General features: G+C 40.7%; 1 protein-coding gene across 2 annotated transcripts in view; it reads right to left on the bottom strand.

Annotated features, from left to right (window-relative positions):
- Acss2 (acyl-CoA synthetase short chain family member 2) overlaps positions 1-23,334 on the bottom strand; it is a 43,428-nt gene extending 20,094 nt beyond the window's left edge. For both annotated transcript variants that reach the window (XM_052725535.1, XM_052725536.1), the window contains exons 1-2: positions 23,080-23,334; positions 17,623-17,818 (exon numbers count right to left, since the gene is read on the bottom strand). In XM_052725535.1, the coding sequence (XP_052581495.1) occupies positions 17,623-17,818; positions 23,080-23,257 (374 nt within the window). In that variant the 5' untranslated portion in view covers positions 23,258-23,334. The remainder of the gene's footprint in view (positions 1-17,622; positions 17,819-23,079) is intronic.
- Between the last annotated feature and the right edge of the window lie 1,431 nt (positions 23,335-24,765).

Below are 24,765 nucleotides of genomic sequence, written 5' to 3'. Positions count from 1 at the left end.
CATTCCACATTCCAACCATCAGAAAAGGTGGCCGGATGTCCTTGAGTCTTGCTATTTTTGTTGTTGTTGTTTTTTTTTTGTTTTTTGAGACAGGGTTTCTCTGTATAGCTTTGTGCCTTTCCTGGAACTCAATCTGTAGCCCAGGCTGGCCTCAAACTCACAAAGATCCGCCTGCCTCTGCCTCCCAAGTGCTGGGATTAAAGGCGTGAGCCACCATAGCCTGGCCTATTTTTTGTTTTACAGATACCCCTAGACAACTGTCAGCCAATCAGGGTCCTGAACTCTGGAAATCCCCCCAACCTCTGCTATGATAAAAACCCCACCCCACCTGAGCTCGGGGCTCTCTGCTCTCACCACTGTGTTGGACAGACAGAGGGACCAAGCTCCAGAGCTTGAAATAAAGGCTCTTTGCTTTTACACGCAGGATTCGGTGTCTGTGGTGGTCTTTTGGGGTTCCCTGAGATCTGGGCATAACAACATAAGAAAGAAAACCAAACCCCTGTACCTTGTTATCTTCCTCTTCCTCTACTTCCTCTAATCTTGTGCCATTCTCCTATTTTTTTTTTTTTTTTGGTTTTTCGAGACAGGGTTTCTCTGTGTAGCTTTGCGCCTTTCCTGGAACGCACTCTGTAGCCCAGGTTGGCCTCGAACTCACAGAGATCTGCCTGCCTCTACCTCCCGAGTGCTGGGATTAAAGGCGTGAGCCACCACCGCCCGGCCTATTCTGCTTTCTAAGGCTCCAAACACAATTGCCTTCTTGTAGACAGAGCACCCCCCGTTCATTTACTATCTTTCCTTAGTTCTTTGAATTGTTCTATCTTATGCTGCAGATCTCAGTTTAAATATCAACTACCTAGTGAGATTTTCTCTCATCATTCATTCTAAATAGCATCATCCCCTCTTGTTTCTCATCATCGCATTCTGCTTGTGTTCTTTGTATTTTTCTCAAGCTATACTTCTGTGATTTACTTTTAAAATTGGGGCTAGGGAGCTGGCTCAGTTAGTAAAGTGCTCACCGAACAAGCATGAGGAGCTAAGTTAGGATCCCTAGTCCCCACTAAAATGTCTGGGTGCAGTAGTATGTGCCTGAACACCTGGCAAGTCAAAGAAATGGGGATCTCTGAGGTTTGTTAAGCTGGCTAGTCTTACTGAATTGGTGAGCTCCAGGTTCAGTGAGTGACCCTGTCTCCAAAAAAAAAAAAAAAAAAAAGGGTAGCAACAGAGAAAAAGACACCCAATGTCGACTTCTTGCCTCCATATAAACCTGCACACATATGAAAATGTATACATATACACACCACAGAAACACACACAACCAAAACTAATAATAAATCAATGAAAGAAAGTCGGCTGTTCCCCTAGCTCCTGAAGCAGAGGCCAAGCTGCTCTTGTTCACTGCTGAATCCCTTATGTCTTGCACAGAAACTTGTTTACAGTAGGTACTTAATAAATTTTTCTGAAGGAACTAATAATTCTGAAAAATGATTACGGGAATGAAGCAGGTTAGCACTGTGTAACTACAAGTGGAGTACTTAGGTCTCTTTGGAAAGCTGGGTTGACAGAGAGTCCTTCAAAGTGTCAGAGGTATCCAAAGTCAGGATGGGCTCCTTTGGGAATTCTCTAACTCTGAGGTAACATGTAGAATTTTAAGATTTGCAGAGATACTAAAAATCAAATCCTGTCATGAGAACCAAGCAAAACCAGTCTTTCTCAAAATATGCTCAAATAATGCTAATAATGCAGTTTCTAAGACACCCTCCCTAAACATACACTACAGAATTGAAGAATAAGATTGTTCAGTTTGCCCAGGAAAATTCTAGTAGCTATTTGTACTAGATGATTCTCCAGAGAATGTGGCACTGGTATTTTTTTGTTAGAGTTTTGGTATTTGAGACAGAGTCTTGCTATGTAGCTCATCTGGCCTCAAACTCCTGGTAATCCTCCAATGAATGCTGGGATTATAGGTGTGTGCCACCGCACCAATCTTGGACTTCTCATTTTACAAATTCCCCTATATAATTTATATTCATGAAGATTATTAAAATTAACTTTAAGGGCTTCCAACTTTTTTATTTTATTTGAGTAGTATTGGTGATCAAACTCAATGTCTTGTACATGTTAGGCAAATGCTCTAGAACTAAGTTACATCTCCAAACTTTGGTCTTTTGAAGCCAAATCTCACTAACCCAAGCTGGCCTCAACCTCTGGGGTTATGAGATTACAAACATAACATTACATGCCTGGAAGAATAAGAATACTTTGAGCCAGTCGTGGTAGTGCACACCTTTAATCCCAGCACTCAGCAGATCTCTGAGTTTGAAGCCAGCCTGGTCAACAGAGTGAGTTCCAGGACAATCAGGGCTGTTATACAGAGATACACAAAACAAAAACAGAAAAGGAATACTTTGAAACTATAAAATGAAGAAATAACATGAAAGAGTTCTATGACCTGTAAAGTATTGCACAAATGTATGGAACTCTAATGTAAACATACCCTCAGGTCATTTTTTCCTTCTACCAAGGGAGTAGGAAGTGGAAACAATGTAATTTGACAAATTAGTAACCTAATGTTCCCTGTGGGTACTTCTGCTTTCATTGTAGCAGAAAGGTTGAAAGAAAGGTGGAGGGATGCAAACCTCCAAAATTGAATCGCAAATCAATTAAAGGTTAAAGAAGTTTAAAGAAGAATGGAGCTTTTGAGATCTACCATTCTTACTTACCCTAAGGCACAGGAATGGTAAGTGATGGCCTTGGGGTTCCCTAGCACATTACATTATTCGAAAGTAATGCTGTCCAACATAGTAGCCATTAGCCATATATAACTAGTAAACACTTAAAATGTGAGAGAAAAACAGAAAGTTTTATTTAGTCTTACTTTAAATATAATATACTTTAAATATAAAATAACATGTGGTTAGTAGTCATCACATTGGACACTACAGCTTGACATTCTAGATGTCTATTGAAGACATTTTCCTCCTAAATAGCATGGCCTTTTCCAAAGGGGAATGTTTCCAAAGCCAGAGGGAAAGGTAAGGAAGAAAATCAATGTGTTAAAGCTCTGAGAACTGTATGGTTAAAGGAATTCAAACTCACAGAGATTTGCCTGCTTCTGCCTCCTTGATGCACCACCAAGGCCCAGCCAAGAAATTTTAAGAGACTAAAAATTCAGTTCTTCAATTTCTGTATGTAATCTTTCCTAACACTGATCTATTAGGAAATCTGGAGAGGATTTTCTTTTCCCACTCTCTTTTATAATTACCCTTTCTTCTATGTTTTAAAAAGATGTCTCCGGGTGGTGGTGGCGCACACCTTTAATCCCAGCACTTGGGAGGCAGAGCCAGGCAGATCTCTGTGAGTTCAAGGCCAGCCTAGTCTACAGAGTGAGATCCAGGACAGCCAGGATTGTTTCACAGAGAAACCCTGTCTCAAAAAAACAAAAAAAATGTCAGAGTTTTCTATCCTAAACATTATTATGGAGGTAGTTGAACCCTATGCCTCACATATCCTAGGTATGTGCTTTCAACTGATCTATTACTCTAGTGCTGAAAGAATTTTCAGGAGTACTCTCTTCCTATATAACAACTATTTGAGAAGCTTATAAAAATAGATTCAGAGGTTTTATTTTCTGGAGATTCTGGTTAAATAGACTGGCAGGGTTGGAGAGATGTTAAGAGCACTGTCTGCTCTTCCTGAGGACCCAGGTTCTCTTCTCAGTATTTACATGGCAGCTCACAACCATCTGTAACTCTAGCTCCAGGGTATCTGAACTCTCTTCTGGCCTCCACAGCTACTGCACACATGAGGTTCACATACATACATGCAGGGAAAACACCTACCTATACATATAAAATAAAAATAAATAAATAGGCTGGGATGGGGTTCTGAACTTCTAACAAGATTTTCAAGTGCTTATTTTTGCATAAAAATGCAGGATCCCGCCAGGCAGTGGTGGCGCACGCCTTTAATCCCAGCACTTGGGAGGCAGAGGCAGGCGGATCTCTGTGAGTTCGAGGCCAGCCTGGTCTCCAAAGCGAGTTCTAGGAAAGGCGCAAAGCTACACAGAGAAACCCTGTCTCGAAAAAACCAAAAAAAAAAAAAAAAAAAAAAAATGCAGGATCCCCTAGTTCTAATATGGAGTTACTAGACCTAGATTTACTGTTTATCCCTAATTCAATATACGAATTTGCACAAACTCAGGCTCTATTTTTTTTTCCTCTGTGAAATATAAGATGGAAAAAGAGAGTTGGAAGAGGGGAAAGGCTGGTGTTAGATAGGAAAATCTCTAGTGTATCTTAAACTTGTTGGTTCTTTTCTCCTTCCCAGTAGGGGAGCAATTCTCTAAATTAATTTCAAAGAAAATATGTAGACACAGAAAGGAAGAGGGTGGAAACAAGCAGAATTTGGAGTCAAGTCAACAAATGTTCCTGAGTTTCTACAGTGGATCAGTGGGCCCATTCGTGGAAGACCCAGAATATAAAACTTATACAGCAATTGAATACTTGCTTACATGGGGCAGAGGGAAAACTTAGCTGATATAAAGATCAAAGAAAAGTAATGCCATACCTGCTCACATGTTGAATAAATCAATACAGGTGCAGTTTATTTTTCACATGACTACAATATATAACTGATTTAAAGTCATCCTTAACCTGATCCTCACAACTACCCTAGCAGTAGGTAGAACAAGTATTACTATTCTCATTTTAAAGTTACAAGAAATCCAGAGGGAGAGGCTTGCCAAGGTCACACAGGGGATTAAATGTAAACCTGTAACTAAGACCCAGGTTTTGAATTCCAGACTATTTACTCCACTGCACCAAAAGAACATGGATAAACCACTCTCCTGAAATCCTCTACAAGCTTTGTGGGAAATTAAGGATACTCCCATCTACTTTGAACTTCAAACTGTGGCCAAGACCTCAGTTACCATGATCTTTTCAATTGCTTGACAATTTCCTGAAAGACCTACAACCTCAATCAAGCAAGGAAGAACTCATATGTCAACTTTAATAGTCCGTGGTGGCTGGTGAGATAGCTCAACGGGTAAGGGTGCTTGCTGCCAACCTGAGTTCAATTCTCAGAACCCACACGGTGGAAAAAAAGAACTGTCTTCAACAAATTGTCTTTTGGCTTTCACACACATACACACACACACACAAAACAAATAAATAAATAAATGTAAAAGAAAAATAGTTCATGGCATTTTCAAGAGTCATGGGAGCACATGTATAGCCATTTGCTCCTAGAGACATGCCCTCCACATCTCCACACTCTCCCTTGAAATAATTTCCTTTTTTACATTTCTTTGTTTCCTTATTTCACATTGATTCTAACAATTCATTCCTAAAGAAGATTTGCAGCTGACAATTGTGTGAGCTCCATAAAGACAAAGACCAGATTTTTCTTGTTTATCATCTAAATATTTACTGTAGTATCTGAAACTTACCTATAAATATCAAAAAGTTTAAAACCTGCTGCTAGAGGCTAATACAGTATTTATGGATAGATGTTCACTAAATATAGATATCATATTTAAGAATCTCTAACTGAATATACATTGGTATAAAATAAAAATAGCAACCAATTTATTTTAGTTTAGTATCTAGGTTATTTTGTTGGCTGTTAAGACTGGAAAGATAGCCTTTTAAAACCATAAGAGTAAAGACTGGAGGACTAGTATAGACTGATGGAGACTAAAAAGACATAGCAGCCATATATAATATATTAATATTATATGTTATATGTTAATTCTATTTATCTCAGACCTCTTGCTATAAAGGACATTTCTGGAACAATTTCAACAAAGTGGCAATGGAGTCCAAGGGTTAGATGGCAAGCGATATATGAATATTGATTTCCTTGTTTTGAAAGTCATATTACAGTTATGCATGAGAAAGTTCTTGTTTATCTTACCCTCAAATTGTTCAGGGATGGTCTGTATGTCAAATGTGTTGCTGATTGGTCAATAAATAAATCACTGATTGGCCCGTGGCCAGGCAGGAAGTATAGGCGGGACAAGGAGGAGAATAGAGCTGGGAAGTGGAAGGCTGAGTCAGAGAGACACTGCAAGCCGCCATGATGAGAAACAGCATGTAAAGATGCCGGTAAGTCATGAGCCATGTGGCAAGGTATAGATTAATGGAAATGGATTAATTTAAGCTGTAAGAACAGTTAGCAAGAAGCCTGCCATGGCCATACAGTTTGTAACCAATATAAGTCTCTGTGTTTACTTGGGTCTGAGTGGCTGTGGGACTGGCAGGTGTCAGAGATTTGTCCTGACTGTGGGCCAGTCAGGAAAACTCAAGCTACAAATGGCGCCCAACGTGTTGGCAGGAGTTTCCACCTAAAACCTGAGTAAAAAGATTCTAAAACGGAGCTAAAAACAGCTCCTAGTTGTCTCTTTCAAGCTAGCGGCAGCCTGCATGTTTGAGTTACTATGGTGGGTTCCTGGCGTGCATGCTGGACCTGCAGTATGGCGGGAATGAGGCCTCTGCAAGTGGCACATTAAGCTGTGTGGTGGATTTAGCCTTTGCTAGTACAAAACAAACAAAAAAAACAACAACAACAAAAAAAGAGGTTTCTGGGCTACACGCTGCTTTGATAGAAGCATAGACCCACTATTTCTGAGAGTTGATGGCTCCCAGAGCTGGCGGAAAACGTATCACCGCCATGTTGGGAAGCTAAAGTGGGCGGAGCCAGCAGCGCCAGCGCCCTTTCAGGCTTAGAAGGCTGCAGTTTAAAGCAATAGGCTCAAGCTAATATAAAAAAAATAAGCCACGTAAAGATGGCTACCACACAGAGAATCTGGATTATGTTCTCTTTGATATTCGTAACTGAAGAAAAACATTTGATTGCAAAAGCTGTTGAGTTATGCCAAAATGTATATTTTAAAGGTACCTTGACTTCAAAATTTGGATGTAAGGATATGTTGCTTTGGAAAGGAGGCTCTGCTTTTGTTTCCACAGAAAGCCAGAGGCTATGGATTTGTTCCAGATTAAGATACATCAGGTTTGACCAGCCAAGACCCCCTGAAAGGTCTTCGATGACACCATGGCCCAGATGATCCAACATCCAGAACCGTTTCAAGGCAACTGGCTCAGACGATACACCCTCATGGACTACTCCATAATCCTAAAATATTCTTTGTGTCCCCATAAGATACAGCGCCCCCCTCCAGCAGGAAGTAGTAAGAGAAACTACGCCCAAATTCCCAAATATACCAAGCTGACTTTGGAGATGTGTAAAGGTTAAAACCTTCTTTTTTAAGAAAAGAAAAGGGGAAGTGCTGTGGGATGGTCTGTATGTCAAATGTGTTGCTGATTGGTCAATAAATAAATCACTGATTGGCCCGTGGCAGGCAGGAAGTATAGGCGGGACAAGGAGGAGAATAGAGCTGGGAAGTGGAAGGCTGAGTCAGAGAAACACTGCAAGCCGCCATGATGAGAAACAGCATGTAAAGATGCCGGTAAGTCATGAGCCATGTGGCAAGGTATAGATTAATGGAAATGGATTAATTTAAGCTGTAAGAACAGTTAGCAAGAAGCCTGCCATGGCCATACAGTTTGTAACCAATATAAGTCTCTGTGTTTACTTGGTTGGGTCTGAGTGGCTGTGGGACTGGCAGGTGTCAGAGATTTGTCCTGACTGTGGGCCAGTCAGGAAAACTCAAGCTACAAAAGGTTATTTGTATTGTCTTTGCAACTTTTCTATAAATTTGAAAATTTTCTAATTGTCATAGTATGTTTATTTATCTTAAACTTCAGATAATCCTTGTAGCAGTTCTTTTGGTTTGGTTTGGTTTGGTTTGGTTGATGGTACTGGAGAGTAACCTAGAGCCCACATAAAAGCACACTACCACTGAGCTGTATCTTACTTATTTGTTATTTTGAGACTGCATCTCATTAAGTCACCCAGATTGGACTGAAACATAATTCTATAGCACAAGCAGGCCTTGACCTCTCAATCCTATTGCCTAAGTCTCTTGAGTAGTTAGATTGCTGGCCTGTGCCACCAGACTTGGCTCCCTTATAATCTTTTGAGATGGACAAGGTTTGCTATCCCTTTTGAAAGGTGAGAAAACTAAACCTCAAGAAGGATGTCATTATTTGTTAAGATCCCAAAGCAACTAGGGCCTCTACCTACAAATCCTCAGGCTGGGCTTCTTATCTTTCATACATACACTAATGATCAAAAGAATGTTTTTTTTCCAAATATAAACCTGACATGTCATAGCCATACTTGAACCCTTCAATAACTTGCTAGCACTTTTCACAACTACAACTTTATATGTTTGTGTATGAAACAAAAAGTCCTGGTCTTTTCCCCAGAACTTCTCTTTCAAATCCCTTATCCATCTAGAATAATGGAAATTCCATTTTTCTAGTTGATAAGGGAGGTGGGGAAAAAACTTAAGAGATGTGTCTTTTTGTTGTTTATTTTTATTGAAATGTAGTTGCTCTATGTAGCCTAGCCTCATACTCCTAGTTCAGCCTCCTGATGCTGGGATTATACTTATGACACCATGCTTGGCTCCTTGGAGATATTCTTCTTTAACGTATTTTTTTACATTTACTTATTTATTCAGTGTGTATGTGTACATGTATGCATGCCATAGCATATGTGTGGAAGTCAGAAGACAAGTTGTGGGTTCTGGGAGTCAAACTCAGGTAATCAGACTTGGTGGCAAGCACCACTACCTGATGAGCCATATTGCTGGCCCTCCTTGGAGATACTTTTTTACTTCATTCTCTTAGATCACATATCAAGTTCATCTGTAAAATCTATTGCCTTTTTAATAAATAAAATCTGACCCTTTCCCTGACTTCTACCATTATCACTATTGTCAACTCTTTCCTGAACTACAAAAGTGCCTCTCTGCTGATCCCCTCTGTATTGCCCTAAGCTTGTTCTCAAGTTAATATTTTGCATGTATTCAATGGAAAATTATTTAATGAGTGAGCATATCTCAGTTAAAGAAAAGATACTACTTTATTAGCTTTCACTTTAATATCTTTAGCTTTATAAGTAGTAGTTGACATTTCCAAGAACAGCCCTATACCCTCTTAATAGACTACTGACTAGACAAATGACCAAGTGTCCAAGAAGCAAAGGCTGTGAAAGTAGAAGCATGGTGTCTGGAAGAAGGAGCAGAAATTGTCCTCCTGTCTAGAATAAGTTATAATTACGCCGGGCAGTGGTGGCTCACGCCTTTAATCCCAGCACTCAGGAGGCAGAGCCAGGCAGATCTCTGTGAGTTCGAGCCTAGCCTGGTCTACAGAGTGAGATCCAGGAAAGGCGCAAAGCTACACAGAGAAACCCTGTCTCAAAAAACCAAAAAAAGAAAAGTTATAATTACTTTAAGACCCTGGCCAAGGCATTTGTACTGTCTGAGCCCCAAGTTCCTCATCTGTCAAATGTTATGAACCATACCCAGGTTAAAAAAAATAAGGGAACAAGCCGGGCGGTGGTGGCGCACGCCTTTAATCCCAGCACTCGGGAGGCAGAGCCAGGCGGATCTCTGTGAGTTCGAGGCCAGCCTGGTCTCCAAAGCGAGTTCCAGGAAAGGCGCAAAGCTACAGAGAAACCCTGTCTCGAAAAACCAAAAAAAATAAAAAAAAATAAAAAAAAATAAGGGAACAAATATGTAAGCATAGCAAATAGGAGACATAGTTTATTATTATAAAAAGTAGAGAAATTGGGGCTGGAGAGATAGCCCTTCCAGAGGTCCTGAGTTCAATTCCCAGCACCCACATGGTGGCTCACAACCATCTGTAATGAGATCTGGCACCCTTTTCTGTATATGTAATAAATAAATAAATCTTTTTTTTTTTTTTTTTTTTTTTTTTTTTTTTTTTTTTTGGTTTTTCAAGACAGGGTTTCTCTGTGTAGCTTTGCGCCTTTCCTAGAACTCACTTGGTAGCCCAGGCTGGCCTCGAACTCACAGCAATCCGCCTGGCTCTGCCTCCCGAGTGCTGGGATTAAAGGCGTGCGCCACCACCGCCCGGCAAATAAATAAATCTTAAAAAAATAAAAAAGAAAAGAAAAAAAGAAGTAGAGAAATTTATAGCCAGGAGTGCTAGCACATACCTGTACTCTTGGTACTTAGGTGGCTGAGACAGGAGGATTTCCAGTGAGGACTACACAACAAAGATCCTATTTCTAAGGAAGAGAGACAAGAAAGAAATCATCAATCAACCTTAGGTATTATGGAAAGCTGTAAGAAGCTGGGTGGTCAAGCACAGCCACCTGTGTAGCTAATATCATTGTAGACATGAAAAGTCAAAGCATGGTAACAGTGTAATGTGTGAGAAAGACCATAGTTGCAATATGAGAGCTCTTAGCCAACTAGAGTATGTCTGGAGGAGACAGGCCAATGACAAAGGGGTTATTTAGGAAACTGTATCATGTGAGGAACCAGAGAATGTGGACTCAGTATTACCTCATCCATAGAACAACAAGAACACTTCAATAGATCAAAGATTTCACATGAACTCAGCAAGTTCCCATGCACATATATCAGAGTCCACAGGAACACAGGAAAGGAAACAATGTAATGTGGCTCTAAGCTTCTAGCTGTGCTCTTACAAAAATTATCCCAGTGACTTCTCACAACAATCTGTGATAGAAACTGTTATTATTCCCATTCCACAGACAGGAAAACTAAGACTTAAAGAGGTAAGATATGCTGATGTCTCTGCTGATGAGCCTCCTCCAGTAGCTAAATACTATAGAAAACACCTTACAGAGTAACTCTGTGGTTTTAATTTATTTACAGGATTATTTCTAGGTTTGTCATAAGGAACTACAAGGCAGTTAACAAAAATATGAAATACCTAGTAATTTCTTTTTACCTTCCATATAGCATATCCCACAGAGCTCTATGTTTCTTGAGTATGATAACTTAAGGAATGAATCCAATTTGAACTCATTAATGTTTAGGGATGGTATTAGAATTTGAGAAGCAGGGAGAATTCATGGACTATAAAAGTGACCCTAAAGTAAAATGCTCAAAGAAATTGGAGTTCAAAGACCCTAGATATGTAATTTTGAAGTTGTAATCAGTATGCTCATAATTCAAGTAGAAGTAAAAGAAATCCAAATAAAAACTAGGATGACTAGTTAAGCATTCCTCTTTTTAAAAGGGTCATCTTGTGCCAGCAAGATGGCTCTTTGGATAAGAATACTTGCCCCCAAGCCTGATAATTTGAGTTTCATCTCCAGAACCCACATGGTAGGCGAGAACAGACTTGTTGATGGGAATGGAATGGGAAGATAAGATTTTAGTCATTTAGAGGAAGGAAACTATTATAGGTAAGTGTGAATGGAATAGAAGCAGAGAAGAATTAGGAAAGAACCAAGAATTCTCTTGTTTAATAAAACATTTTTTTCAAAGGCACATGTTCCTTTCAACAAGGGTTAAATTTGTCCTCCAAATAAGATTTTGTCTGTAACCTCTGTCACTATCGTTTTTAGTACAGTAGGTAGGAATATAATGATGACTTACATATATGTATATAATATAATAATCGGTCACAAAATATTAGGATAGTTATTCAGGGAGAGATAACAAGTGAAAGATTTTATAGGTAGCTCAAAGAGTGAGAACTAGTATATTGAAAGGACACTGAGAGAGTAAGCAATTTGGTTTATGCAGCCTATATAGTGGCTCAAGATCACCCTTGGCTACACATCAAGTTTGAGACCAGCCTTGGCTAAATAAGGTTTATGAGAAGAAAGAGTGAAGATTGGTTGATGACTGATATTTTCATTATATGTACTAGAATTCCATCTCTAGGTGACTCTAGAAATGTCTCCAGTCACCAAAGCCCAACAACTTTGGTATTGCCTACCCATCAACAGCACCCAGTTCAGGCATCTTTGCCCTGAATAATAGACTCTCAGTTCTCTAGATTCACACTCCCGTTTCCATACCCATTTTTTTTGTTTTTGTTTTTTGTTTTTTTACTTTTGAGATAGATTCTCAAATAGCTAGGCTTGCCTCAAACTTGCAATGTAGCTGAGGCTGGCCTTGAACTCTTGATGCTCCTTCTTCCACCTCTCAAATATGAGGGTGTGTGCCACCTTTCCCAGCTCCAGATTAACCTTTTTTTAATCTAGCTGTGGCCATATCATTCTTCTTTGTAAGAATCTTCTAACACATCTCAAGAGTAGTGATCTTCTATTCTTGGGCCTTATCCACTATTAAAGAAGTGTTGAGGCCAGCAGGCTGCTAGACCATTTAGAACCTTCCGTGATGGCAAATTCCATGCACTCTTGATTCAAAACAGGTCCAGATTTTGAGCACTTTTAACCACCTTCACAACTGCCATTATTACCTAAGTCATCATGGCTCACCTAGATTTCAACCTTGTAATTGGTCTCACACTTTCTGCTTTTTATTCTCAATTTAACATACAGGTCCTAAGTATAATCCAAGTTGGCATGCCATTGCTCAAGACTGTCTAGTGCATCCCTATTTCACCATGCATAAAAAGCCACAATCTACATTAGCTTCCATGGTTCTAAATGACCTAGCAGCCTGTGGGCCTCAGCAAATTCCCCTTGTCTTACATGGCTTGAGCTATACTAACTTACCCATCTTCAAACACACCAAGCATCAGCACACACTTGCTCCTCCATCTATCTGGAACATTTCTCTTCCCTACTCCAATTATCTGCATGACATACTGCATCATTTCTTTCAAATCTCTGCCCAAATGATGTCACCCTATCAAAGGATCTTCCCTTATCAGTCCCACTCTGTGTTGTCATTCCCTTTCCTGGTGATCTGCATTTTTAAAGCACATTTATCACTGCCTGTTCTATTTGTTTATGTGTCTGCAAGTCTGTGTGTGTTCTAAGGACCAGACTCAAGTCCTTGTAAAGAAAGCCCTTTACTAACTGAGCTGTTTCCTCAACGCTCTTTGTCTTATTTTGTTTGTTCACTGTCTGTCTCCTCACACTGCATTAAAAAAAGAATTTTGTGTTTTGTGCAGCACAGTACCTGGTATACAGTGAGTTCTCAACAAGTACTGGTTGAGTAAACAAATTGTTCCTTGCACAAGCCTTTTATTCTAAAGAGATTGGTGTGTTGTGTTTTGTTTCTAATCCAAGTTATTTTTATTTTTTGCAATTTTAAAAAATTAAAGTATAATTATATCATTCCTCCCTCTTCACTCCCTCTCAAATTCAGTCTCTTTTTTAAAAAATTATTACTATTTTATATATGTGAATAAATATATAAATACAACCTGCTGAGTCTGCTTAGTGTTGCTTGTATGCATATAGTTTCAGAGGTGACCACTTGGTGAGACTTACTGTCCAAAAATACAGTAATAGTGATTAATATCTATTAAGCCCTTTCACCATACCAGGATATTGAACACATGAGTTTGTTACCCTATTTAATCTTATTCAGTTGACAATTCCATAATATAAAAGCTATTTTTGTGTATATTTTATTTTTTCTCTGGGTTTTTGGGAATAGGGTCTCATGTAGGCTAGGTTGACTTCAAACTCTCTATGTAGCCATGTCTGACATTGAACTCCTGATCTTTCTACCTCTACCTCCTGAGTTGCTGCTGTTTAATTTTTTGTTTGCTTTTTTGGTGGCAGCAATTTTAAATACCTATTTGGTCTTCCCAAATAGAATGTAAACTCCATAATACTGGATTTAACAAACCTTATCTGTTTTTTAAATTTCAATTTGAAAATAAATAATTTGACTAACATGGCCAATTTCTGTTTTTATCTGCCATAGCCTAGTGTTGGACTCCTTGAATGAGGCAGTGTCATATTAAAGAAAGGAATAGTTGACTAGGAAAACTATCTGGAAATTAGTCTCCATTTTATCTTCAAACAGGTATATAACCCTGAGAGAAATCACTTTCCCTCTCTAGCTAATCTTAGATCTGTTAATCTATAAAGAAAGTTGACCTATGTGGACTCTAACAGTCACATAGAGTTCTAAAAATAATATAATTCCATAAACATTTATTATGTGCCAAGCCAAAGTAAAAGGCCAAATTCTTCCTTGTGGTGGTTTTGTTTAGCTAACTAGAGTATGCTCTTAAGAGTGCTATTTTCCTTGTGGATTACATATATATATATATCTTGTAATATATATATATATATATATATATATATATATATATATATCCCAAGATGAGAAATGAACTGTAAATGCGGTATGCTAATAATACTGCATTCATCTAAATGACACTAAGCTGAGAAGAAATCGATAAGAAAAGAAAGCTTGCCAGATATGATCAGTATCTGGGCTGAGACAGGAGGATTGCCATGAGTTTGAGACCAAACCGGGTTACATAATGAGTTCCACAATAGCCTGGGCTACATAGTAAAGACCCTCTTGCAAAATATATATATTTATCACAAGGCCCTGGGTTCAAATCCTAGCACTGCCAGAAAAAAAATCATTAAAAATTTTATTTTTTTAAAGCATCAATGAAAAAATAAAGGCAGAGTGTAGATGTAACCAACGGTCTTATAAAATAAGAAACACAGAGCCAATTCAGAGAAGACAGCCAAGAGGTCAGAGCTAAGAGCCTCACCCTTCCTGATTCAGGGATCCTCTCCAGCCAAGAGAGCTCTCCGAAAGGGACCTACTTCCTGTGTGTCTGTCTTTAAAGTCTTCCTGTTCTGCCTTGTCATTGGTTGTAAACCCAAACATGTGACTGCCTCGTCACGGCCTGAATGTACCGCCCTCCAGGTCCTTAAAGGCGTGCGCCACCGCCGCCATGCACTTGCTATGACTCTAATAGCTCTGACCCCCAGACAACTTTATTTATTAACATACAATTAAAATCACATTTCAGTACAAGTAAAATGCCACCACAGCAGAGCTGGGCAGTGGTGGCGCACACCTTTAATCCCAGCACTTGGGAGGCAGAGCCAGACGGATCTTTGTGAGTTCGAGGCCAGCCTGGTCTACAGAGTGAGATCCAGGAAAGGCGCAAAGCTACACAGAGAAACCCTGTCTCGAAAAAACAAAATAAATAAATAAATAAATAAATAAATAAAGGCAGATCCTAACAGAGAAGACTTGGGGGCAGAGAAAGTAGGTCTTAGAATATACATGTAAGAAAGTTTGGGACATTCCGAGTATATGATAGTACAAGAAAAAGATGGTAGGTAACTGATGGCTTCAGAGAAAACAAAAAATTTGTACATGAAAGGAAATGCAAAGGCTGGGATATAGCTCCATTAGTAAAATGCTTTCCTGCCATACACAAGTCTCCAGCATAAACTAGGCATGGCAGTACAGATCTATAATTCCAGTACTCAGTAGAGGGAGGTAGAGTCAGAGGATCAGAATTTCATGGTTATCCTTGGCTACATAGTTGCTGAGGCTAGCCTGAGATATGTGAGACCCTAGAGAAGAGCCATTTTAATACCCTTACTACACTACTCTTACAAAGACCGTGGATTGAATTTAATTTAAAAATGTTTAGTGAAAGAGAGAAGTTAAAGGGGCGTTTGAGATTTAAATTCTCATCTATGATAACAGGAAGCCAATCTCTTCTCTAAAGACAATTAGAAGGGGACTGGGAGGGTAGCTCTGTGGTAGAGCAGTTGCTTAGCTTGTGCAAAAGTCCTAAATTTAATTCCCAGTTCCATAAAAAGCAGCAGCAGCAGCAGCAGCAGTAGAGAAAGAGGAAGAGGAGGAAGAAAGAGAAGGAAGAGGAAGCAGTGTAAGTATCTTTACAAATATGGGCTCAAAGAAGGGAAGCAGCTATATATCCAGCATAGCATATTTATACTTTGTTTTATTATAACAAATGCAGTCCATTCATAGTTTACTATAAACATAAAAGAATTGAAAATTAATTGTCCATTTGATACTTTTTCCCATTCTCTACTCCAGTATTTATAACACCTAATATTGAGGCTGAGTATTCAATATCTTTTTACAATTCTTTATTATTAAGTGTGTGTGTGTATGTGTGCATGCGCATGTGAGTACAGGTACCTATGGCATCTACAAAAGGACATCAGACTCCCTGGAGCCAGAATTATAGGTGGTTTAAACTGCCCAATGTGGGAACTGAGTCTTCTGCAAGAGCAGTATGCTTTCTTAACCACTGAGCTATCTCTCTCTGGTACTGAGTATCTTTAAAAATTCTTGTTGAACAAGTATCATGTAAAAGCCAAGTAATAATGTCTTACCACAGAGTTAACAGAATTTTGCATCATTGGAAGTAGATTTGTAGATTACTTAATTCAGCGCTTCCAAAATTGGTGTTCCATTGAACAGTTTCTTTTTTTTTTGCTTTTTTTTTTTTTTTTTGCTTTTTCGAGACAGGGTTTTTCTGTGTAGTTTTGAGCCTTTCCTGGATCTCGCTCTGTAGACCAGGCTGGCCTCGAACTCACAGAGATCCTCCTGGCTCTGCCTCCCAAGTGCTGGGATTAAAGGTGTGTGCCACCACCACCTGGCTAAAGCATATATCTTGAAAAAGAAATCTTGCCAGGTTGCCAGGCGGTGGTGGTGCACATCTTTAATCCCTGTACTCAGGAGGCAGAGGCAGGCAGATCTCTGAGTTCGAGGCCAGCCTGGTCTACATAGTGAGTTCCAGGATAGCCACAGCTACACAGAGAAACTGTCTCGAAAAATCAAAAAGAAAAAGAAAGAAAGAAATCTTGCCAGGTGTAGTGGCTTTTGTAGCTACTGTGAGCATCAAATAAGATTTTTTTTTTTTGATTTTTCGAGACAGGGTTTCTCTGTGTAGCTTTGCGCCTTTCCTGGAACTCACTTGGTAGTCCAGGCTGGCCTCGAACTCATAGAGATCCTCCTGGCTCTGCCTCCCGAGTGCTGGGATTAAAGGCGTGCGCCACCACCGCCCGGCAAATAAGATATTTTTTAAGCTCCTAAACACAGTATCCAACCCTTAACTCAATAAAAGGTAATGATAACAATGACAGAGCTGGCAAAACTTAACACTCATTTTTTTGTCCCAAAGCAAGAATGAAAAAAAAGACCTAGTCCTGGTCTCTTCTGTATACCCATTCTCCTCATTTTCAACCATAAACCAAGAACAGGAGGGCCACTTGATTTTCTTTTGACTCGGGTACCAGAAGTTATGTGATCTGAAGAAAATAATTTAACTTCCTTGATGTATTTTTCCTTACTGAAATATCAAATTAATGACACTTGGCTTACTCTTCTTGGTTGGTGTAAGGATCAAGTAAGTTTGTAGATTTAAAGTACTTTGTGACAATCCAGTGTGGATGGCATACAACTGTAATTCCATCAGTTAGGAGGCACCAGTTTTCATTACACAGCAAATACCAGACCAACCAGGATTTCACAGTTAGACCTCTATCTCAAAAAAATCTGGAGGTACGGGTTGGGGGTAGCAAGAAGATCAGCAGGTAAAAGGCATTTGTCCCCAAGCCTGATGATCTGAGTTCAATCCCTAGGACCCACAGTGTGGAGGAGAGAACCAACTTCTCAAAGTTTTCCTCTGACCTTCACACTCACATGCCACCCACACTGACTGATTAGTTAATTTTAATAATTTTCAATTTAAAAATAAGGCACACTGTGAATTATGAAACACCATATGAATATGAGATTTTTATCTGTCATAGACTATATTTTACCAGTAAAAAGCAACTTTATCTCCAAGTTTTTTCTCATGGACATTTCGATCCAGCACATTGTAGCAGATGTTTGTGGTTGCTCCTTTCATCCACTCAGTGAATATTTTCCCTTTAGTCACATCGAAGTTGTACTGGAGGAATGGGCCAGGGCATGGGGTTTTCCAATAAAACTCCTTGGCAATGCTTCCCCAAAACTCTGCAACCAAAAGAGATGTCCACATATCACTAAGGGTTTCAAACATATTTGTCATCAGATGCATATGACCAAGTTATAATCACCCTGTCCCAGGACTCAATAGCTGTCTAATCTAATCACCTATTACTCTCCTGCCTACAGTCTATTCCTGAATCTCAATTCAGATTGTTCCTTCTACACACAAAGCTGTCTATCCGAGTGTAGTGGCACATACTTATTATGATTCAGGCACTTGGGAGGTGGAGGCAGAATTATCAGTTCAAGACCAGCCTTTACATAGGGAGTTCAAAGCCAGCCTTTGATAATAAGACCTTATCTCTACCAGACACACACACACACACACACACACACACACACACACACACACGCACTCAAAAGTATCATATCCATGCTGAACCTAGCACAATGAACAGTACCCAGTAGGCAATCAATAAATAAGAAATTCTTTACCCAGATAGTCTTCCACGATCATCTCTTAATTTGTTCATTCTCTCTTAGCAATTATTTATTGAGCATTTCCTTTACAACTACTTGCACAAATGTTCCTGTGTGCCAGATGTTACTTAAAACTATTTATATGTATTTTTTATTTAATCCTCACTATACCCCTATGAGGTATATATTATTTTGTTTCTTATCTTATAGATTTGAAAAATCAAGGTTTGGAGACATTAAATAATTTGCCTAAGATTTCACAGGTTATTAAGTCAAGATTGGAACTTCCATGAGAAGACATGTTTGCTAATTTTCAAAAGACAGGTATATATTTTACCCTTGGACTAAAAGAAAGTAACTACTATGGTATGAGAGAAAACCAAAGGTTTATGTTTAGAGAAACTATTTGAGACTGAAAATAAAGAAACTATCAGCAGGAACTAATTCATAATTTGGCATAGTGAAACAAAACAACAGAATTGAAAGCTAAATCACATGGTATGCCACCTTTCAATCTATTAAGGAAATAAAAATGAAATCAACCCAAGGTGCCACCATATACCTAAAACTAGCAAAGATTTTTAAAATCTAATTCTGTGCTTTCACTACATGAGATCTGTCTAGACAATCAGATACTTTTATACAATAATAGCACTGTAAGAAATGTCTGGCCAGCTGTGGAACCTGCATGGGACTGGACTAGGCCCTCTGCATACGGGAGACAGTTGTGTAGCGTGGTCTGTTTGAGGGGCCCTTGGCAGTGGGATCAGGATCTATCCCTAGTGCATGAGCTGGCTTTCTGGAGTCCATTACCTATGGTGGGATGCCTTGCTCAGCCTTGATGCAGCGGGGAGGGGCTTGGTCCTATCTTAACTGAATGTACCAGGCTTTGCTGACTCCCCTTGAGAGCCCTTACCCTTTTGGAGGAGGGAATAGGGGTGGGGGTGGGAGGGAAAAGCTAGGAGGCAGAGTGGGAGGAGGGGAGAGAGGGCGATCTGTGGTTGGTATGTAAAATGAATAAAAAAGTTTCTTAAATAAAAAAAGGAAATGTCTGGCAAGAGTTATAAAACTTTTTAGAACCTTTATTTGCTAGCTCAATTTTGGAAATATATTCCAAGAAAATAACCCAAGAAGACAAGAAGGCATTACTGAAAAGGTTTTTATTACAACACTACAGAAGTGAAACTAGAGAAGGGTACAATGATGTGGACTGTAATCCTAGCACTTGGAAGGTAGAGCCAGAGAATCAGGAGTTCAAGGCAAGCCTCAGCTAACAGGAAATTTGAGACCAGCCTGTGCTATTTGAAACCCTGACTATAAAAAAATTCATAAATAATAAAACCAGGGCTGGAGAAATAGCTCAATTCATAAAGTGCTTGCCACACAAGCATGAGGATCTGGCATAGTGCACTCATTTGTCATTCTAGTACTTTGAGGGCAGAGACAGGTGGAATTCTGGGGCTTGCTGTGACACCCAAGGTTGTCCTCTAGTCTACACACACACCTTAAAACAAAATCAAAATCCCAACAATTAAAAACTGGTGAAAACTAGTAACATAAATTGTAATATAATAAAATACTGAATGGCCATTTTTTTCAAAAAGCAAATGGAAACTGACATTTAGTGAATATACAAAACTGTAAAGATAGAAGATAGGACTGGCCTAATTTAATTTAATCGCTGTAATATAAACTTATGAAGTATACATATTATCCTAATTTTATAGTGAATAGGCACAGAAGGGAATGGGCAAAACCAAAGACATAGAAAGGGACTTTTGGGTATCCAGGATATTAAGAAGATCTATCTAATATGAAGAATGTAATAGAGAATAGTAAAGATAAGATTCAAGAGGCAAGGCTGATTACCCAGAGGCTCTGAAAGAAAATCAGAATCTTTTTATTTATTTATTTTGGTTTTTCGAGACAGGGTTTCTCTGTGTAGCTTTGTGCCTTTCCTGGATCTCACTCTGTAGACCAGGCTGGCCTTGAACTCACAAAGATCCGCCTGCCTCTGCCTCCCGAGTCTGGGATTAAAGGTGTGCGCCACCACTGCCCGGCTCGAAAATCAGAATCTTAATTTAGGGGAACCATTTTAAAAAGCCCGATATGGTAGCACCTGCCTATAATTGTAGCATTCCGGAGGCAGAAGAAAGGCAAGTCTTGTCTATATCTACATAGTAAGTTTTAAGCCAGCCAGGACTATATACCAAGACCCTGTCAGAAAAGAGAGAAAGAAAGAAAGAAAGAAAGAAAGAAAGAAAGAAAGAAAGAAAGAAAGAAAGAAAGAAAGAGAGAGAGAGAGAGAGGGAGAGGGAGGGAAGAAAGAAGGAAGAAAGGGAAGGAAGGGAAAGGAAAAAAGAAAGAAAGGAAGAAAGAAAGAAAGCCAGAGAGAGGAAGGAAGGAAGGAAGGAAGGAAGGAAGGAAGGAAGGAAGGAAGGAAAAAAAGAAAGAAGGAAGGAGTTGAAGGAAGGGAAAGGAAAAAAGAAAGAAAGGAAGAGAGAAAGAAAGCCAGACAGAGGAAGGAAGGGAGGAAGGAAGGAAGGAAGGAAGGAAGGAAGGAAGGGAGGGAGGAAGGAAGGAAGGAAGGAAGGAAGGAAAGAAGGAGAAAGAAAGTTTTTTTTACAATGGCAGCATTCCCAGAATATCAGCCTAATGGTGTCTAGATAAGTCTGCTGGAGCAACTGATGGATGGTATTAAGACTAGGGAGGAAGGGACAAATTAGGAAACTGCTTCTCGCTTTCCAGACTTAAAATGTCTGTGGAAATGGAAAAAAAAGGATCAATCTGAGAGAGATTTTTTTTTTTTGTTTTTTTCGAGACAGGGTTTCTCTGTATAGTTTTGCGCCTTTCCTAGGACTCACTTGGTAGCCCAGGCTGGCCTCGAACTCACAGAGATCCGCCTGGCTCTGCCTCCCGAGTGCTGGGATTAAAGGCGTGCGCCACCACCGCCCGGCGAGATATTTTAAAGTAGTATTTGACAAAATTTGGCGAAAAGCAAACTGTAGAGTCAGAGAATAGCGTAATATTCAGAGTATTGGTTCTCTAGTTAAGATCATGTTGGTTTAAATCCTAACTCCATCAATGACTTGCTTTATGACCTTGTGTAAATGAATTGGTCTCTCTAAGCTCCTGTTTCTTCCTCTGTAAAATGTGGTTTGTACTCAGATCAAATCAAACTGAAATACTGCTCAGTAAACAATAAGTGTTCTATAAATCCATAAGGTATAAAAAGGATATCAGAGAAGATGATGTTGGAAGAGGTTTATAGTTTGGGGTAGTGGCATTGACACTGGCAGAAAATAGAAAATTAGGGCAAAAGAGAAAGAAAGAAAAAATAATTAGGGAAGAAAGCAAATTTGGGAGAGAAAACTCACAGTCTCGTTTAGTTCAGTATAACATCATCAGGGTGTGTGAAACACAAATGGTCTATAGTCCTATGAAATTTGGGGACCGAATATAAGTGAAATACAAGATATGAGGTAGATATGTAGAATAGGAATTACTGTAGTAGTACGAGCTTACCCCAGGGAAACAGAGGTAACTCATGATGGAAGAAAATACAGAAAGAGAAGGGAAAAGACACCCGGACTTCAGGACCCAAAGTTGGACACTACTGGAAGCAATGAACAACTTCACACTTGATTCAATAATATTTTGCATTGCTTAGTATCTGCCTCATTCAGATTGTTGTTATTAAACAAATCATTACTTATTTAATGGCTACTGGGCATCAAACGTTCAATAATGGATCCTTTATTACCCACTTTAGTCCTCATAATCTATGAAGCTAGTATTATTATCCCTATCTTGGAGATGAGTAAATTTAAGATAGGTTTTTTAAATCTGCCTAAGACTGCAAGCAAAACTTTTTATGCATTTTTCTGAGTGTGATTCGTGGCTTGTGTTTATCCTATTACCAAACATCATGTTGCCTCTCAACCAGGATGTGGTGGTGGAGTTTTATTGTTGGTTTTCTTTTTTTGGCAGGGTCTCACTATGTATGTAGCCCCGGTTATTGTGGAACTACCCGGAACTACCTATGCACACCAGGCTGGCCTTGAATTTACAAAGACCTGCCTCTTCCTCTTCAGCTTGAAATTAAAGGTGTGTGCCAGCAGGCCTGGCCAGGATGTGGGTTTGCCCCCTAAACTGTCCTGGCACGTTTTTAAAGACACAATTATCTTTTAGAACCTGAGTTACTACAACTTAGGTCCAAATTTATTAAAAAAAAAAAAAACTTGACATGATAACAACTTGCTCAATCGTATATTGGGATTGCCACTATATTAAATAGATGCAGGACCCTAAGATGGGAGCCAGTCTTGTCACTGCTGCTGAGCAAAATGAGATGGGCGCACTCGTTAAAAATCTGAGGGAGGCAATTGTTGAATTGGAGGCAAAGAAGGTTCTCTCTCTTCCGGGCTCTCCTTCCCTCAAGGCTCACCCTTGCTCCTTGGAGCCCTTCTTTTACCTCAGGGACTCTCTTTCTCATGGAACTTTCTCCTCACGGAAACCCCTTTTCCAGTCTCCCCCAGGAGTTCTCCCCTCACCGAACCCCGCTTCTCCTCACAGAACCCGCATCTCCTTGTGAAAACACACATCTCACAAAACCGCCAAGTCTCCAGAGAGCCCCCCAACTTCTAGGAACTTCTCACTTCGCAGATCCCTCCTTCTTCTCCTGGAAGGCCATCTCTTTGGAACCCCTTTTTCCATCTCCCTCGGGGGCCCTCCCTCTCCTCCCTGGGGGAGCTCGGTAAATGCCCCTCGGAGCCCTGCTCCTCTGCTCACTGGCGCCCCCAAGAGTCGCCCGGGCCCAGCCTCACCCCGCGGCTCCTCCACAGAACGCCGGTGCAGCTCGCGGTAGCGCTGCAGAGAGGAGACGTGTGCCGAGCGTCTGACCTCCGGCGGCGGGGACCAACCCCGCACCCGGCCCTCGGCGCCGGTCTCCTCCCGGGCCCGGCTCTCGCCGCCGCTCTTGCGCCGCTCCTCGGGAAGCCCCATCGCGTCAAGCTCTGAGCACCTCGGCCGCCGCTGCGGTCGCTGCGGGTGCCGGGGCGGGGAAAAACAGGTCGACCCTAGGGGCGGGGCCTCGGGCGGGGGGCGGGGCCTGAGGCTAGAGGCCGTGCTTTTCGCCTCCAATAGCAGGTAGGGCCGTGCGTGAGGGGGCGGGGTCGACAGAAACCGCGGAGGGAAAGTAGGGGTAGGGGCGGAGCTGACTTGCCGGAAGGGGTGTAGCCGTAGAGTGAAAGTCGAAGGAATGGTCTAGGAATGACAGGAGAGGGGTGGAGCTTTGGAATGACAGAGGAGGGGCGGGGCCAGAAGTGACAGGCGAGGAGGCGGGTCGTGGAGTGATGGGGTGTCGCCGGCTGGAAGTGACAGGAGAGGAGGCAGGGCTGTGGAGTGACCAAGTTAGGGTCTTGGAGTGACGGAAGGGGGTTGGGTTTTGGCGCCGCGCAGCCTGAAATGGCTGGCTAACGAGAGGCGTTGGGTCATCCGTTGTGCTCTCACCGTGGTCTGATTGCACAATTCTGTCACTCCACCGAGTTGGATAACCGAGCGGAGTACAGTTCCTTCTGGGTGACACTCCTCCAAGTCTCCCGCCGAGCAACACCCCTACTCCGTTCTCATGGAACAATTCCTCCACGACCTTGAGGGTACAGCTCCCGAATATGACCCTTCCTTCCAACACGGGTCATTCTGATTCTCTCCCACTTCTGAGGACATGATGTTGTCATTTTCTTTGCTTCCGTAAATCTCTACCCTGATCTACAGTAAAAGACTCTAAGTGAAAACCAGGAGGATCCTTCAGGTCTTTGCCAAAAAGCACAAGTTCTCTGCACAAAATCAGGAACAGAAAGGACCTGGACGTGGTGGTGCACGCATGAAGCAGAGGCAGGAGGGATCTGAGTTCTAGGCCAGCCTGGTCTACAGAGTGAGTTCCAGGACATCAAGGGCTACACAGAGAAACCCCATCTAGAAAAACCACAAAAAAAAAAAGAAATAAAGAAAGGAAAGTAAAAAGGGGGAAAGGAAAGGAAATTTCACAAAACCAAGGAGCAAACAGAAGCTAGATCTTGTAAGATACCAAGGTCTATGCAAAGTAAAATAATAAAAATATAAAGAGGAATCATTTGCATTCTTTAATTCACCTAAGTATACTCCCATCTGCCAAAACTTGAGTTTACTTACCTCTGGCTTCCCTCTATCCTCTTAACCCAGAAGGAAGCCTAGTAGGACACCCTCCAGCTCCTACCTACAGTTATCACCATGAAGGGGCCACCTCTTCTAACAATTCACAGACTGGCTGTCATGACAAGGATCTTTAAATGCCTAACTACTAGGGTGAGTCTGATGTCTGAAGCAGGCAGCTCCTGCCTTTTGATCCCTATTTGGGGCTTGTGACCCATCTACCCACCTGCTACCCCGATCTCTGTCCAACTGACCATAAGCTTATCACACCTTAAGCTGGAAAAAAAAACAAAACTCCTCGTGCTCAGATATATGACCCA

This window comes from Peromyscus californicus, unplaced genomic scaffold, assembly GCF_007827085.1.
Source record: "Peromyscus californicus insignis strain IS unplaced genomic scaffold, ASM782708v3 Scaffold_7__1_contigs__length_154581171, whole genome shotgun sequence".
NCBI classification, from domain to species: domain Eukaryota; kingdom Metazoa; phylum Chordata; class Mammalia; order Rodentia; family Cricetidae; genus Peromyscus; species Peromyscus californicus.
The sequence above is the reverse complement of the archived record's forward strand: the minus strand, read 5'-3'. Positions and strand labels throughout refer to the sequence as shown.